Source organism: Callospermophilus lateralis, chromosome 19 (assembly GCF_048772815.1).
Source record: "Callospermophilus lateralis isolate mCalLat2 chromosome 19, mCalLat2.hap1, whole genome shotgun sequence".
NCBI classification, from domain to species: domain Eukaryota; kingdom Metazoa; phylum Chordata; class Mammalia; order Rodentia; family Sciuridae; genus Callospermophilus; species Callospermophilus lateralis.
The window spans coordinates 5103872-5119143 of NC_135323.1; the positions used below are offsets into that span (position 1 = coordinate 5103872).

Sequence of the window (15272 nt, forward strand, 5' to 3'; positions counted from 1 at the left end):
CTGACCTCTGAGTACCTTTTGGCCATAACTAACCTCACTGCCTCGGGAGTCTCCCTGGAGACCGTGGGCTCTTCCTCCTCAGCTGGAATCGGACCCCCAGGCCCTCCCCAGTGGCCCTGAGCCCTCCCAGCTGTGGGCCCTACCCGCATCCAGCTGGTTTCTGGATATCCAACTACAGCCTTCTCCTCTGGCACCCGGTCTAACCCGGGACCTGTTGGCAGAATCGTGCATTCTGCACCGAAACCGAGCAATTTTTGTAAAGTATTTCCATCTCGCCAGGACCTGGAGTTATGAACGTTTCAAAAGATTTTTTGTCCTCTCTGGATGGCCTGGTTGATAAGGGCAAAGCTTCCTGAACATTGGAGGCTGGACGCCGTGCCAAGCGCTTTGTGTGAGTTATCTGTAGGAATCTCCTCACAACCCTTTGGGATGCGGGGAGTTTTTATCAACCTTTGACAACAAAAACGAAACTGAATGCCCGTCAACCCAGGGCCGCAGCAGGACTTCAGCTGGGGCGTGCGCTCCCGAGTCCTGTTCTCTGAATCACCACCCACGCTGCTACCGCGGGGGCAGCTCTCTAGCCACCCGAGGCACGGAGACCCGTTGGGTCTCGGCCACACCTGTCCCGGGGCCCAGCTGGGTGTCCGCCAAAGAAGGAGGAGCGCAGAGTGCCCGGGGCAGCGCAGCACCAGGTGCGGGCCTCCAGCCAGCGGGCGCGGCAGGCCCGAGGTGCGTGGAAGGCGGGGCCGAGGGTGCTGGCGAAGGTGGCCTTTGCGCCCCCGCGCCTGGGGACTGCGGGAGGAAAGGCAGGCGCGGGGGCGGCGACCAGCCGGGCCCAGCGCCCCCGAGCTCCCTCGGGCTGGCCCGGGGCGGGCACCCCAGGAGCCCGAAGCCCCGCCCGCGGTGGCCCCTCCTCGGAAGGTAAGCGCCACCTTCTCGGGGAGCGGCCGCGGAGCGAGTGGCCGGCCAGCGCCCCGCCCCCCGCGAGTAGTGACCAGGCGCCCGCGCCCGGACTCGGGGCTCCCCGCGCCGCCGCTCGCTCACCTGCGCCCGCCGCCCGCCTCAGTGCGCGCCCGGCCCGCCGCCGCGCTCCGGAGCGCCACCATGAACTCGCTCTTCAGGAAGAGAAACAAAGGCAAATACAGCCCCAAGGTGCAGACCCGCAGGTGAGGAGGCGCCGGCCGGCTGCGCCCGGGAGGCCGTCGCGCCGGGGGCGCCCTGCGCTGGGAGAACCGCCCGGGACGTGGGGCCGGTGGCTGCACGGGACGCAGAGGGCCGGGAACCCAGGCGGGGGTGGGGGACGCCGGTCCAAGGTCCCCCCGGAGCTGGGAAGCACCGCCGAGGTGGATGGGACGGGGAAGGGGAGCCTAAGGGGCCACCATGTGAGACGAAGGGGGTCCTAGAAACCCAGGAGCGTTATTTTGGGGGCCTAGACGTCGGGGAACTGAACTGGGGATACAAGGCACTTCCGTGTCCCAGGGTCGCCATTGGCTGTGGGTCTCCTAGGGCCAGGAATCATCGCCGGGATGCGGGAGTGGCAAGTCTGGAATGGGCGACACCCAGGGATGTGGCGCCGCGGGGAGCCCCGGGAGCCCGGCGTAGGGACCACACAGGGGCCAGTCACTGAGCTGGGCTGGGGGCGCTCCCCAGCGACGCTTGGAGAGCGCGCAGGTGCTTCTGGTGTCCAGGAGGCGAGAAGCTGGGTGGCGTGGGCGAGGTGGGGAGGGGGCACCTGACACAGCGGTTCCCGCGCCTGCCTGCGGGCTCTGGAGCGGCGCCCAGAGGCAGTGGTGGGTGCGGGTCGAGGGAGGAACCAGCCGGGGCACCCACTGCCTCCCAGACACCGGGTTCTGCGCGCTGGCTGGGCGGCGTCGGGCCTCTTTCGTGCGGTACGATTTCTCAGGGGTGTGGCTTCTTCCACCGCCACCCCCCCAGCCCGAAACTGGCGGCGTCTCTGAGCCGCAGGTTCCCAGGACCGCCTGGGAAGCGAATGACATGTCTCGATGTGTTTGCGTTGACAGGCAGCCCACGTCCGTTTTGATAAGCCTAATGTATTCACTTAATAACCGGTTTGGGGGAGCTGCCTGGAGATGCTGAGATTGGGGAAGGGGCCGGACTTCGGCCCCTGCCTTATTCCCCACCTACCCACTGGGGACAATGGGGTGCGGGTTCCCAAGAAGGAACTTCAGGCTGGTGAGGACTAGACAAGTGGCTCAGCTCACCTGGCTGGGCCCAGGCTCCCTGGGTGGGACGCCCTAGCACCCTTGAGCTCTCCTCACTCCCCCAGGCCCCAGCTGGAGGAGGGGAGGACTATAAGCTTGGCTCGCACCCCCACCTTACTTCCAGCCCCCGCCCACCTCAGGCTGGGGCATGGACACTGGAGTCCCTGGAGACTCATCCCTACAGAAGGTCCACTGTACTCCTGCCTGCACTTGGGGCTGTTTAAGCCTAGAGGCATCTCTTCCCCCTCTGGAGGTCCCCATCCCTCCCCTCCGCAGTCTTTCACAACCCCAGAGACTGGGCAGGGCCCTGCATGCTGTTCCTCCCTGTTCTCTGCTGCGGGTCCAGCTGGCTCTGGGATCCAGCTGGGGTCCCGTCCAGTCTGTGCACTGTTCCTTGGCATTGCACAATCAGAAGCTCGGTGCCAGTCCCACACGACTGTTGTGGCCTTCCCCACTAGTCACAGCATCCCAGTCCTGCACACATGCAGACTCCCACACCAGGAGGGGGCCAGGCCTGCCTGTCTTCCACTGTCCCCTCCTGGCTTGGACCGAGCGAGGTTCCAGGGAACCCAGGCGAGCCAGGAGGGGAGGAAGGCAGCACCCCCCTGGCCGTGGCTGACAGCCTTTGGCCAGCGATCTCAGCTTAGGGGTCTTTTTCTCCAGCACACATTCCTGATTCATTGTCCAGGAGGGGTGAGGGACCTGGGGGTCACCTGTCCTTGCCGTTACCCCAGCACTAAGCACAAGTATAGCCACAGCTCTGAGTCGGGGCCCATGCTTCCTGCATGGTCTCCCAGCCCAGCAGGCCCCTCTGCCGTTCCCCTGGTGGGATCTGGGTGATGGTTTCGATTGTGGGGTGGGGCAGCCCTGTGCCCTGTTCTGACAAGACTCTCATGAACCTTACCTGACGGCCCTGCAGTGGGCACCACAGCAGGTACTTGGGGTCTAAGCTGTGGTTGCTGGTCACAGGGAGCTTCCCCCAAGTTGTTCTTTCACCTGAGCTTTGTTGGGGCCCCTCTCCATGTGCGGGGAGGAGAGGGCTGCCTGTGGGGTGCAGAGGGGGAGGGCGGTGGGAGCTCCCACCCCAGAGCAGGTGCCTCACTTTCGATCCTGGCTTGGCCATGTTGGCACTCAGGCTCTGAGCCTGCCAAATGGGGGTGGCAATAGGTATCTCCCACATGAGGCTGTAGGGGCAGCAGTGACCTGGCACACAGGAAGTGCCCAGGTGAGGGGTGTCAGCACATTCCTGAGCCCAGGGGATCAGGAGCCCTGAGTTTGGACCTGCACAAGTCCAATTGGGGAACAGAGCACATCCAGGGAGCCACCCCTTCCTGTCTGTCCACCCTTTAGCAGATGAAATTGGGGAGGGGCCGGACAGGGTGTGAACCCCGCTGCTCCCGTCGCCCTAGTTCCTAATGACAGGTGTGGGAGCTGGTGTTCACACCTGAGTTAATGACAGGGTCAGGCCTGATGGTGCAGGTGCTGGAGGACAGCATCCAGCCCAGTGGGGAGGCTCTGTTGAGGACCCATTCCCACCTTCCTGGCTGCGCAACCTTGGGAAAGCTGCTTGGGCTCTCTGAGCCTGTTTTGTACCTGGAGGCTGGGGGTAAGTGTAGTGCTTGCCTGGTAGTGTGTCGGCTGAGGACTGGATGAAATAACTCAGGGAAAAGATGGGAGGTTTCACGCGAGGCTGCTGTGATGATTAGAATCACTGACAAGTGCAGATGAGGTACCCAGTATGTACCCGGGGTGAGCTGGAGGCCGTGATGGACAGGCTGTGCACTGCCCGAGGACCCCATTCCCAGTGGGTAGGGGCAGATGTGGAGATGACAACCTCCCCGCACAGGTTGCTGGCCCTCTATCAGGGAGATAGGATGGGGTTAAGCCTGAGCACGTGTGATTACGAAACTCCCAGGGTGACAGCGGGCGGGGCGGGGACTGTCAGACTGGGTCTCCAGCCCAGCTGCCCTGGTGCTCTGGGACCGTGGGAGGTGAAGCTGTCCAGGTCAGAGCAGTGGTCAGGAGGGCTTCTCAGGGGAGGTGTCTGAGTGGTGTGGTTGATTTAGGTCCAGCCCTGGGGCCAGACTGGACTCTGTCTCTGATTTGGGACAGACACTGGGCCTCAGGGAGCCCCTTCTGTAAGATGGAACTGATCTCCCCCTCCACCCAGACCTCCACCCCAGCCTGACCACACTTCCCAATCCCACCCACACAGGGTCTTGCAAGAATGGCTCAGCCCTAATGGGGGCTCCTGCAAGGGTGGCAGGGTCCAAGGCTTTGTGGGTGGGTGAAAGGGAAGCTGTTCTACTGGAAGCCATCGGGGTACCCTGAGCCTTTTGCTGGTTAAAAGCACTGCATTTGTCCACCCCGCATGAGTTCAAGCCCCAGCTCTGCCCCTCCTGAGCTGTGTGACCCTGGGCAGGTCACTCAGTGTCTCTGAGGCTCAGTTTCATCATCTGTGAAATGAAGGTGGTGATAGCAAGCCCCCGCTGGTGAAGGGGATCAGCAAGAGCATGCACGTGATGACCCCAACCTGGAGCCCGCTCAGGGTGCGCTCTGTACCTCAGAGCCGGCAGTCGCATGCTGCTGTTAGGGATGAGAACTGCGGAGCCTGGCTGGGTCAGTGACAGTGGGAAAGTGGAATGATCTGGGGGAGGGCCTGTCAGGAAAGCCCACTGTCTCCAGTCACCCTGGTGACAGCCACAGTGAACAGCCCAGCCATTTCCCCAGCACCTACTGCGTGCACCCCATCTCCTGATGGTGAGCCCTAGGGGGCGTGGGGGGGCTGTCCATTCCCCAGAGGGCAATCCCAAGGCGGAGCATTAAAGTACCCACCTTGGGCTCACCAACGGCCCATGCTAGGGGTTTGGGAGCCCCTGGGGGAGTGGTCCAAGGGGGCTGCTTCCTGCTGACTTCCTGCTCTGGACTCCACCTCCAGTAGCCCTTTGAGCCTCTGCTCCCTCTGCCTCCCACCCAGGCCTCTCAGCAGAAGGTACGAGACTGAATAACGTAGATTCAGGACAGATTTGGGCTCAACCTGGAAGAGAGGCTGCTATGGGCATTCCAGGAGCCCTTATTTGGAGAGAGGCAGTTTTGGGGAAGGCAAAGCTCCCTTCCCACCGCTTAGGCAACACTGCAGGTGGGGGAGAGGGATCTGGAGGCTGGGGAGAAGCTGCTTTCGGAACCAGGATTCCCAGAGTGCAGCTCTTCCTGCTCCGCTCTGGGCAGGGCCGTGCAGAGCCTCACTGGCCCCATCTGTGCCCTCCAGCCTGCCTGTCCCAGCCTGTCTCAGGCAGAAAACCTGTGTTCTCTCTGCTTCTGCCTGGGCCTCAGCGCTGCAGCCTCCTGAGAAGGGGAGGCTACTGATGCCCCTTTCTGCCTCCAGACGGGGCGGAGACGGCTTCAGGTCAGCTCCCTGCTCCCCTCTCCCCCCAGAGTTTGCACCAGGGCCGCCCCTCCTGCCTGGATGCTCACATCCATCTCACCACTGTCCCTAGCCACACTCCCGTCCCTTCCCCATGTCAGGCATGGCTGTGTGCAGTGACCATGTCCCGGGATAACTCTGGCCTCAGGTTCCGTGTCGCTCCTAGGCCCTGGGAACTGCTGCCCTGCACAGCATGGATGCCTGCCCTTATTCGGTCTCCACCTGGCCTTCAGCCAGCCTCCCAGCCTTTGCCCAGGAGAGGCCTCCTTCCTGGAATGCCCTCCCCCTCCTCCTTCACCACCTCTGATCCTGGGGAGCCCTCCCCACCGCCCTGCTAGGCCTTTCCTTGATCGCTATTGTCTCAGTGACCGTTTGACTCGGTGGTGGCCAGATGGGGTGGATGTCTGTCTCTCTGGGAGAGGGCTGTTGTGGTAGGGCTGGGGCCATACGTGTGTATGTGCGCTGCGTGGATCTTGGGAGGACTGCCAAGATTTTCTTCCCCTTCAGTATCCCCTGCAGGTGCACCCACCCCGGGGCCCCAGGGGAACTAAGAGGATAGGGGTGGGTGGATTCTGTGTCGAAGACAGGACAGCCAGGTCTGAGCAGCCTCCCGTCCCCCGCGTTGGTGGTGTCTGCAGGGCAGTGGTCAGGGAGTGGGCTGGGTAAACAGTCGGCAGCAAGGCCCGGTGATAAGTCCCAAGATAGAGGAGGGAAAGAGCCGAGCAGAGCCGAGAACCCACAGGAGATGAGGAGATACAGAGGACATCAAAGGGGACGCGCAGGCCACGCACGTGCCCGGGCGCACACGACCCGAGAAACCCTCAGCAAACAAAGCGAGCTGATGGAAAAACGAGAACCCCGCGTCCAGAGCAAGTCCCACCGTTCCTGGGAGCAGGTGTGCATCTGTTTTAAAAGTATAAACCAGCCAGGCCAGGGGTGCACTGTGATCCCAGCTGCTCTGGAGGCTGAGGCAGGAGGATCGCAAGTTCAGAGCAGCCTCAGCAACTTAGCGAGGCCCTAAGCAACTTAGTGAGACCCTGTCTCTAAATAAAATATAAAAAGAGCTGGGGATTGGGACTGGAGTTGTGGCTCAGTGGTAGAGCGCTTGCCTAGCATGTGTGAGGTACTGGGTTCGATCCCTGGCACCGCATAAAAATAAACAAATAAAATAAAGGTATTGTGTCCACCTACAACTGGAAAAAAAGAGAGAGAGAGAGAGAGAGAGAGAGAGAGAGAGAGAGAGAGAGAGAGAAAGGGCTGGGGAGGTGGCTCAGTGGTTAAGCACCCCTGGGTTCAGTCCCTGGTATTAAAATATATATATAAACCAGTTTAGGCAGAAACCAGCAAGTCTAAAACCATGTACCTCGGGGAGGGAGCAGACAGGGTGACCCACAATAACCTCAGTGAGAGGACGTTAGTAAGCACTGCTGTAGGGGAGGTGGTCGTTTCCTTGTAGCGCGTTGTGCATGCTGGACGAGGTCATGAGTTTCCAAACTTTTTTTCCTTGAGGGTTGGAATGGGGAAGGAAAGCCACCCCGGGCAGAGCCTGGCGGGCAGCCCTGAGCCCATGTCCGGGAGCCCAGTCCTAGCAAAAGAAGGGCTTTGGGAGCGAGGATGGAGGGCAGGTTCTGGATGGAGAGATGCTAGTGGGAAGCCTCAGTAAGGAAGTAGGAGGGAGGGGCCCAGCATGGGGAAGGTGTGGACACAGGAAGCCCTGGGGCTAGGACCTCAACAAATGACCATCTGAGGTCCTGCTTCTGTGGTCTGTCTTAGATAAACTCTACCTCAACTGTCCTCCAGGGGAGGCTCGGGGAGTCTGAGGGACTTAGCCCAGGATGCTCAGCGGTTCTAACCCAGCCTTTTGAGCTGGGGGCAGGCTGGCAGGTGACCCAGCCGGCCACTGCTGGCCCAGCCTGGCAGGCAGTGGGGCCGCAGGAGAGCAGGATCAGCTTGGAAACCAGGCTAGCACCTTTTAGCATCTTGACCTCTCCCTCCTGGCCAGGGCAGGAGGAGATCTTCTCCGGCACCCAGAGGGGAAGCTTGACTCTCCCCAACTCTGAAGCAGGCAGGCAGACCCCAAGTTACAGAGGGGAAGCTGAGGCCATGGGCAGGGACCATGGCCCGGGAGGCAGACAGAAAGAGCCTGGCCGGTGAGCTGCAGGCCCAGCTGGACTGTCTGTCATCAACAGGGCCAGTTCCGGTCCCTTCTGGGCCTCTGTCCACTTTCACACCCTGAACCCAGAAACGGTGGTTGGCACATAGAAGGGACTCTTGAACCCTGTCGTCGGTTGGAGGGTGTGGGATTGCGGAGGGGACTGTGCTGCAGGAAGAGCATCAAGCACTCAGTAGGTCTTAAGTGGCAAGGCTGGTACTCCTTGCCCACCGGTCTCTAATGGCCTCGTGCCTGGGGTACCAGGGTTGGCTTGAGCCCTGTTTAAATATTGCAAAAGCCTTCAAGACCGCCTTGGCCTTCCCTGGACTTGGCCTTCTGTGTGTCTGTCGGGAGAGCCGGAAAGCACTCACCCGACATGGGGGGGGGCCCTAGGCCTGGCTCAGAGCCCCACGAGGGAGTGGCCTTCCCTGGCCGGAAACAGATTAGGCCTCGAGAACAGCGCCAGAGCTGCCCTTCCAACAGCTGGTCTGGTTTGGGACTTGCCTCCCCAGGATTAATAACTGGGTGTGGGGGAATTGACTATCCAATTACCATAGAAGTTTCCAGTAGCGAGTGTGACCGTCAGTGGACCAATCAATCTGGTATTTATTGGGCACCACCTGGGGACTGCTTTCTGGAAAGACTTCCTCCTGGTGGACACCCAGGAGTCCGCCCCAGCCTCTCCCCTTTAACCCTTGCCGCGGTTCCTTGTTCTCAACGCCAGCTGCACGTTAGAGTCCCCTAAGGGCAGAGTTAGAGTCCCCTCCAGGTCACAGCCCTGCCTTGGATCACTGAAGTCAGAACCCCCGCCAGCATCCAGGAGTAACTGCGCCTTGTCTTAGGGGTGCGCGGCCTGTACTTCCTCTTTTCAGTGGCGGTTTTCTGGTCCACCTGCTCCATCCCTTTATTCCCAACCTTCCCGGGTCCTTTAGTCCCAAGGGCATCTTAAACTGGCATATACCTGGGGGTGGGTCCTCCACATTCTCACCGAGAGTCTGTCTTTTGATGGGAGAGTTTAACCCATTCACGTTTATTGTAATGAGGGTGCTTGGGACCTCCTCCGGCTGTATCATCTATTGATAGTGTTTCCTTCTTCTCTTTTATTGAGCTGTATTTTCACAGCTAAACTTAGGTTATAAGCCTGAAGGGGACAGAGTGGCTGAACATACTCTGACCCGGGCGCTCTGCCATCTTCCTAATTATAGTCACGGAGGTGTTTCCCTAACCCTGCCCATTAACCTGTGAACTTTTGGACAATAGGGACTTACTCATCTTTTGAGGGGCCCTTGTGTGACCTTAATTCCAGGCCTTGCATCAGCTCGGGAGTTAGTGGACAGCGTTATTCAAGCCTGCTTTTTACGCCATGCCGATAGTCCGTGTCTCCAGGGGCTTGGAGGAGGTCTGTCCTGAGGGCCTGAAGCAGGGACCGGTGGTCAGGAGTTGGCGTGTGAGTGGAAATGTGAGCACCACTTCGTGAATCTAGAAAGTGCCGCTGGAGCTGCAGTGGGTAGGAGCCCAGCAGTCGGTTAGTCCTAAGCCCGAGCAGGCCGTTGTCCGTCCCCAGCTCTGGGTCTGTCCCCAGCTCTGGGTCCTCCTCAGCCGCAGGAGGTAACAACACCCACCTCAGCAGAGCGTCTGAGCGTCAGAGGGGAGTCACGTTGGGCACTGGGCTGCAGTGTGGCTGGGTTTACTCAAGGTCAGTCCCTTGGGCCTGACAGGCCGGCTTAGAGGGACAGGGCTGGGAGTTCTTGTGGTACCATCTCCGGAGAGTGAGTCAGCCTCAGTTTACCACCCATGGCGATTACCCAACAGCGGGATTAATTGTACTGATGAAGATGCCAAGGAGATGTGGCTCACCAGGCCTCCCCTGGGGGTGAACGCCTTGCCCTGTCACCCCGTCTCCTGGCTGCCTCCCATCGCCCTGTCACTCTGTCCGGGGTGGGGTGGGGTGGTATCAACATCCCTCTGTTTTGTAGCAAGGATGTGGCCTTGGCACCTGGATATTTGGGCTGGGCCTTGGTATCACTGTTTCCCAGCTGTGTGACCTCGGACAGGTTTCTTAACCCACCTGAGCCTCAGTGATCTTCATCTGGAAAATGAGGATGTGGGAGTTGCTGCTGTGCTGTGCTGTAAAACACCTGCTTGGTTCAACGCCTGTTTACTGAGCCCTGGGCAAGCCCTGGAATTAAGGGCTGTGGAAGGCCCCCACCTCCATAAAAGATGCCTGACACCGTCTAGAAGTTCGCAGCCTCATCAGTGGGACTGGGACAGGGCCCTGGAAACCCCGAGAGCACCTTCTTCCTGGGGTGCAGGATTTCGGTGGATGATGTGCAGAAGGGCTGGGCAGGCAGCACCCAGTAGGTGCGCTCACTGTTTCCCATTCAGGGTGGTTTCCTGGTTGCCTACTGTATACTGCCTTGATACTGGGGAGGGGAGGTCAGACATTCTGGGAGCCACCAGGGCCTTGCCACCTGGGTGCCAGTGCTTGAAGGTGAGGGTGGGGGCTGCCTGGGAGCCAGGGAGCCACTGAAGCCCCGCTGGCCCTGGAGGCAGGTGGGGCGCCAGAGGAGGAGGACAGGGGCTGGCAGGAGGAGGGCCCTTCTGGGGCCCTAGGGGCGAGGCTGTTCCTGGGAAGGGGCGTGTCCTCGGTGCATTCCAGACATTCCTCTGCTGAGGCACCCCCACCCTGCCCCGCCCCCACCACTGAGACGGGGTTAACCCCAAGAGGGAGGAACCACAGCCAGTGACCAAGGAACCGGCCTGGAGAACCAGGTGGCCCTGCAAGGAAGAGCCAGGGAGCCTCACACAGGAAGGACGGCCAGCACCCGACAGGGAGCGGCAGGGACAGCTGAGCGGGGCGATGGAGGGACAGCGCCTCTCCAGGGTCACCAGAGCGAGGTCCATCCCCAGAGTGGCCGCTCAGGGAAGAAGCTGCTGCCCTGCAGGTAGCTGGGGAGCAAGCACGTGCCCCTCTGCCCCGGGCCGAGAGGAAGGGTGCGGGCAGCGGTCTTCGCCCCGGTCTCCAGAGCCCTGGTTGTTGTGGACTCGGGCAGCCAGGGGCTGAGTGGGGGCCGGCTGCGGGAGGTGTGCAGGGAGGAGAGGGAAGAGCAGCCTGAGGCACCAGGCACGGAGCAGTGAGGTGGGCCGACACTTGCCATCTGACACCACGCGGTCCGTCAGGGGGCCCAGAACTAGCAGGCACAGCATCCCCAGGGTCACCTGGAGCCCACCATCCTCCTCAGTGGCTACCAGATGTGCATGGAACAGCTGAGGTTTGCAGCCAGGGTGAGGCCCGGCCTTGGAGGCAGTGTGACAAACGGCTCAGAGGGCTCGGTGCTCTTCTGTCCTCTGGGTGGTGTTTGGGGAATTTTAGGTTAAATAAAGTATGAAAATTAAGTCTCTCTCTTTTCACTGTTTTTCCCGTGGCTTCTTGGGTGATTTAAATGACACGCGTGGTTTGCGTCTGTTTCTATTGGATAGCGCTGGAATTTCACCAGGGCAATGTAGTGCCAAACCCCCACCTAGGGGTCCTCCCAGCTGCTGTCTGTGGCTTTCTGTCAGTCACACAGTGAGCAGACACAGGCGGGAGTTAAGGATGTGACTGTTCCATCTCACAGAAGAGGAAACCGAGGCTCAGAGAGTCTAAGGAACCTACGGAGCCCACAGCCCTGAGTGAAGTGTCTCGCTGTCCCTCGGTGTCCCCTGCAGGCCAGGTGGAGGGGAGAAGGTTGACTCGGACAGGTGTTGCTGAAAGCAGCAAGCGTGGCTCTCAAAGCTGCCCACTGCCTTCCCTTCCTGGGTTGCTGCTGACTGCGGGGTGGACACTCACGTGTCCTTGCTAGTTGGGGTCTCTTCAGGGGCTAGAGGCTGGTCAGCAGTTCTCCCTGGCTCCCAGATCTTCCTACAAGGAACTGGATCACACCACTGTCCAGCCTAAAACTTACCTAGGTCCAACACTGTCAGAGAGTGGAGTGGCTGTGACACAGGTCACCTGGGAGGTAGTGGCCTTGGCCAAGGTGAAGTCATCAGGCAGGGATCGGGATGATTCCCCGGATTCTGCTGGAACAACCTTGTGGACAAGACTTCCCACTCTCCCTTCCATGATTTCTCTCCTGCAGACAGAGCAGCGTGGACACCTGCCCCTTCCATCCCCCAACCCACTGACCCCTATCCCTAGTCCAAGCCCAAGGCAGTGAATGCAGACTGTGTGTTGGACCTGGAGGGTCTGGGCTTGGGGGTCTCAGGCATGTCAGCCTCTGCTGCAGGTGTTGGGGAGACAGTTCTGCATGTTGAGGTCATCTGCAAGCCCCCAGCACCCAGGCAAGTCTTATGCCCAAGGCTGAACCAGAGTGTGTCCGTCTCACACCCCATGAACAGCGTGGGTAGCCCAGCGTCTTCACTAAACAAATCAGCGGGTTCCAGCTTCAGACCTTGGCTACTGACTTCTTTCTGCTCCTCAGAAGGAGCCCAGTCCTGGAGGGGAAGCCACCTCCTGCCGGTGGCTTCTTGGTTACCCTTTCACGAGAACCTCAGCAACGTGTCCCCGACAGACAGACTGCCCCCTCGCTCCCAGCAAGTTCTTTTTTTCGGTGGGGGGCAGTCCTGGGAATTGAACCTAGGGTGCTCTACAATGAACTGCGTCCCCAGCCCTTTTTATTTCTGATTTTGAGACGGGGTCTCACTAAGTTGCTGAGGCTGGCCTTTAACTTGCAGTCCTTCTGCCTCAGCCTCCCAAGTGGCTGGGAGGACAGGCATGACCTCTGTGTCGGCCATCCTGTGGTCATTGAGCCTGTTCGGGACAAAGCAGGGGACTCCATGCCATTTGCAGCTCCCGGGTCCTCTCCCTGTAGCCGCTCTGCCCCAGATACATCCCTGGGACACAAAGAGGTACCTGTTCCAGGTTCCTGGCTGCAGGCTCAGCCCCAGGAAGCACTTCTCTGGGCCTCTGTCCTCAGAATCAGGCACCAGCACCTGGCAGCCAGCCCCGCCCCACTCCCTTCCTTGCCCCAGGGGAGGAGAACCAGGGCTGACCCTCTAGAGGAACAGTCCCTCTGCTGGAGGTGACTCTCCTGGGCTTGCAGGACCCAGCCAGCGGGCAGCCCCTGACCACAGCGTGGCCTGGGCCGAGGGGGCTGTGTCTGAGGCCCACTGAGCCTGGGCTCCCCTCCAGGCCCTGCTCCTGTTCACCAGGTGGGTCTGGGCAGGGCAGGGGCATCTCCCGGAGCTCAGCACCCACGTCCTCCCTTCTTGATCCCTATCACGGGGAGACACGGCTCCTTCAGCCTTCGCAGGAGGCCCCAGAGGTCCAGAAGGGATCCCTTCACACCTGAAACTCTTCCATCCTCTCCCGTTTCCTCCCCAGGGTCCCTTTCTGTGGCCCTGGGTCTCCTCCAGCCTGTGCAGTCCCTCTGCCTTCCTGGGTCTTTCATGACCTTGACACTTTTGAGGTCGCCTGTCAGCCATGGTGGCGCACAGCCTGGGTCTGGGCCTGCCTGCTGGGTTCTAGTGTTGAGGCGGAGGGCCGCGCCCCGGGACAGGGGTCCACAGAAGCGACGCTGTGCTCTCCTTGGCGACTGTATCAGGAGCCCTCAGCGTGGAGGCGTCCCATCCTGGGGATGTGAGCTTCGACCTCTTCTCCACTGGGAAGTTACTGGGTTTTCAGGAGAAGCCCAATTCATAGGACCGAGTGGGGCGGGCAAGCAGGGGACCTGGCAGAAAGGGGACCAGGGATTCAACCCGCACGGGAGGGAGTAGGGGGGATGGAAGGGCTCTGGGTCCCTGCCAGTGGCAACCCTGTGGGAGTGGCAGCCTGCGGATATGTCAGTCGCCCTGCTCCCTGACGCCTGTGGCACCCCAGGACCTTCCCGTGGCAGGTGTCGGCGGAGCCTCCTGGTGCCGGCCAGCCTCAGGCGCTGGTCAGGCCACACAGGTGGCACACGCAGGGGCAGCGTGACTTGGGTCTGCTTTCAGGCCCTCACGCTACTCTGAACCACCCCCCTCAGTCTTTGAACCCCGAGGCTGTCACTGAAACGTGACTCGGGTCTCCAGCAGTGACCCTGACCCCCCGACACACTGAACTGGGCGGTAGGATTTCCTGCTCCCGTTTTATAGAAACTGCCCCTTGGGCCCTAACTGGCCTCTCCACGGCGCACGTCGGCCAGTGCTGCCAGGGTGTGACCCCCGTCTGAATCCAGGTACCAAAGTCTCCCCCCACGTGGGCCGCCTTGTGTGACCTGGGCAGGTGCCCTGGGCACCTGTTTGCTGACCGGGGTGATGAGCAGATGAGGCCACATGGCCTCCCAGGTACCTTCAAAGGCCAGTGGCCAGTGGCCTCAATGCAAGTGTCCATGCTGACCTCTGAGCAAGGAAGGCAGCTGGACCTGTCCCTTGGGTGTGGCAGTCGGCCTTCCCCTTTTCTTGGGTGGGTGGCTGGGTTCCTCGGCTCCTCTGGCTCACCCTGTGGCTGTGCCTCGGCGCTAGCTCCCACACGTGGCTGCCCTTGTGTGGCTGGACCAGCCTGGCCAGTTCCCAGCACTCCTGGGAGCCACGCCCTCCCCGGGTCCCACCCTCCTGCCTGCCCACGTTCCTGTGTCCCCTCCATGTGGTTCCCCTGGGACACCTGTGGTTGGCTCCTGTGGCCAGCTGAGCAGGAGGGAGGGAGCAGGACCCTCTGAGGACCCACTCATAGGGCAAAAGTGCCAAGGCCTCCAGGGGCCCATGCAGCTCCACCCGGCTCCGCTCCCGGCAGCGGGACTGTGGCCACATGTTCAGATCATTTCCGTTTGTAAGCAGGGACAACAGAGCTGCCTACCTGGGGGCGGGGAGTTACTCCTAAACTACCATGTGACTCACTTGGCCCTGGGCTGGGGACAGTCTGCCCTAACATCTTCAGGAGGCTGGGAGTCACCTCTGCCCCGGCCTCACGGAGCCCAGCCTAGGATGCAGCGTGACGGGAAGAAGACACAAAGCCCAGCAGCTGCCGATGGCACGCGCCGACCCTCCTGGTCACAGTTCTATCGTGACACAACGTGCCCACCGCACAATGCATCCCTCTGATGTGTGCAGATTTTAGTGTGTTCACGGATGTGTGCTGGCATCGCCATGATCAGCGTTAGCATCACCCCAAGAAGACTGTGTGCTCATCAGCATTCACTCCTGGCCCTCATTCCCCGGGGGCCACCCGTCCTCCCGCTCAGGGCATTTCATAAACGGAGCCTTGGGCTCTGTCCTTGCCTCTGACCTCCTTCCCTCCGTACTGTGAGCTCAGGGCCCGCTATGTGGTCCAGGGCTGCGCTCTGTCTTGGCTGAAGAGTAGGACAGACCACACCTTGTTTACTCACTCGCCAGTGGGTGGCCCTTTGTCTTCTGTGTGGCCCTAGCGTGTGTCAGAGGTGCCTTGGAGCACTTGTGCGTCGTATGGTAACTAGTCCAACTTTATTATTTTGGGCACTGGGGATTGAATCCAGGGGCTCTT

At 60.7% G+C, this 15272-nt stretch overlaps 1 protein-coding gene across 1 annotated transcript in view; it reads left to right on the plus strand.

The window, feature by feature from the left end:
* The first annotated feature begins 1044 nt into the window (after positions 1 to 1044).
* Ppl (periplakin) overlaps positions 1045 to 15272 on the plus strand; it is a 39290-nt gene continuing 25062 nt past the window's right edge. The window contains exon 1 of the mRNA XM_076840602.1: positions 1045 to 1166. Within this exon, the coding sequence (XP_076696717.1) occupies positions 1105 to 1166 (62 nt within the window). The 5' untranslated portion in view covers positions 1045 to 1104. The remainder of the gene's footprint in view (positions 1167 to 15272) is intronic.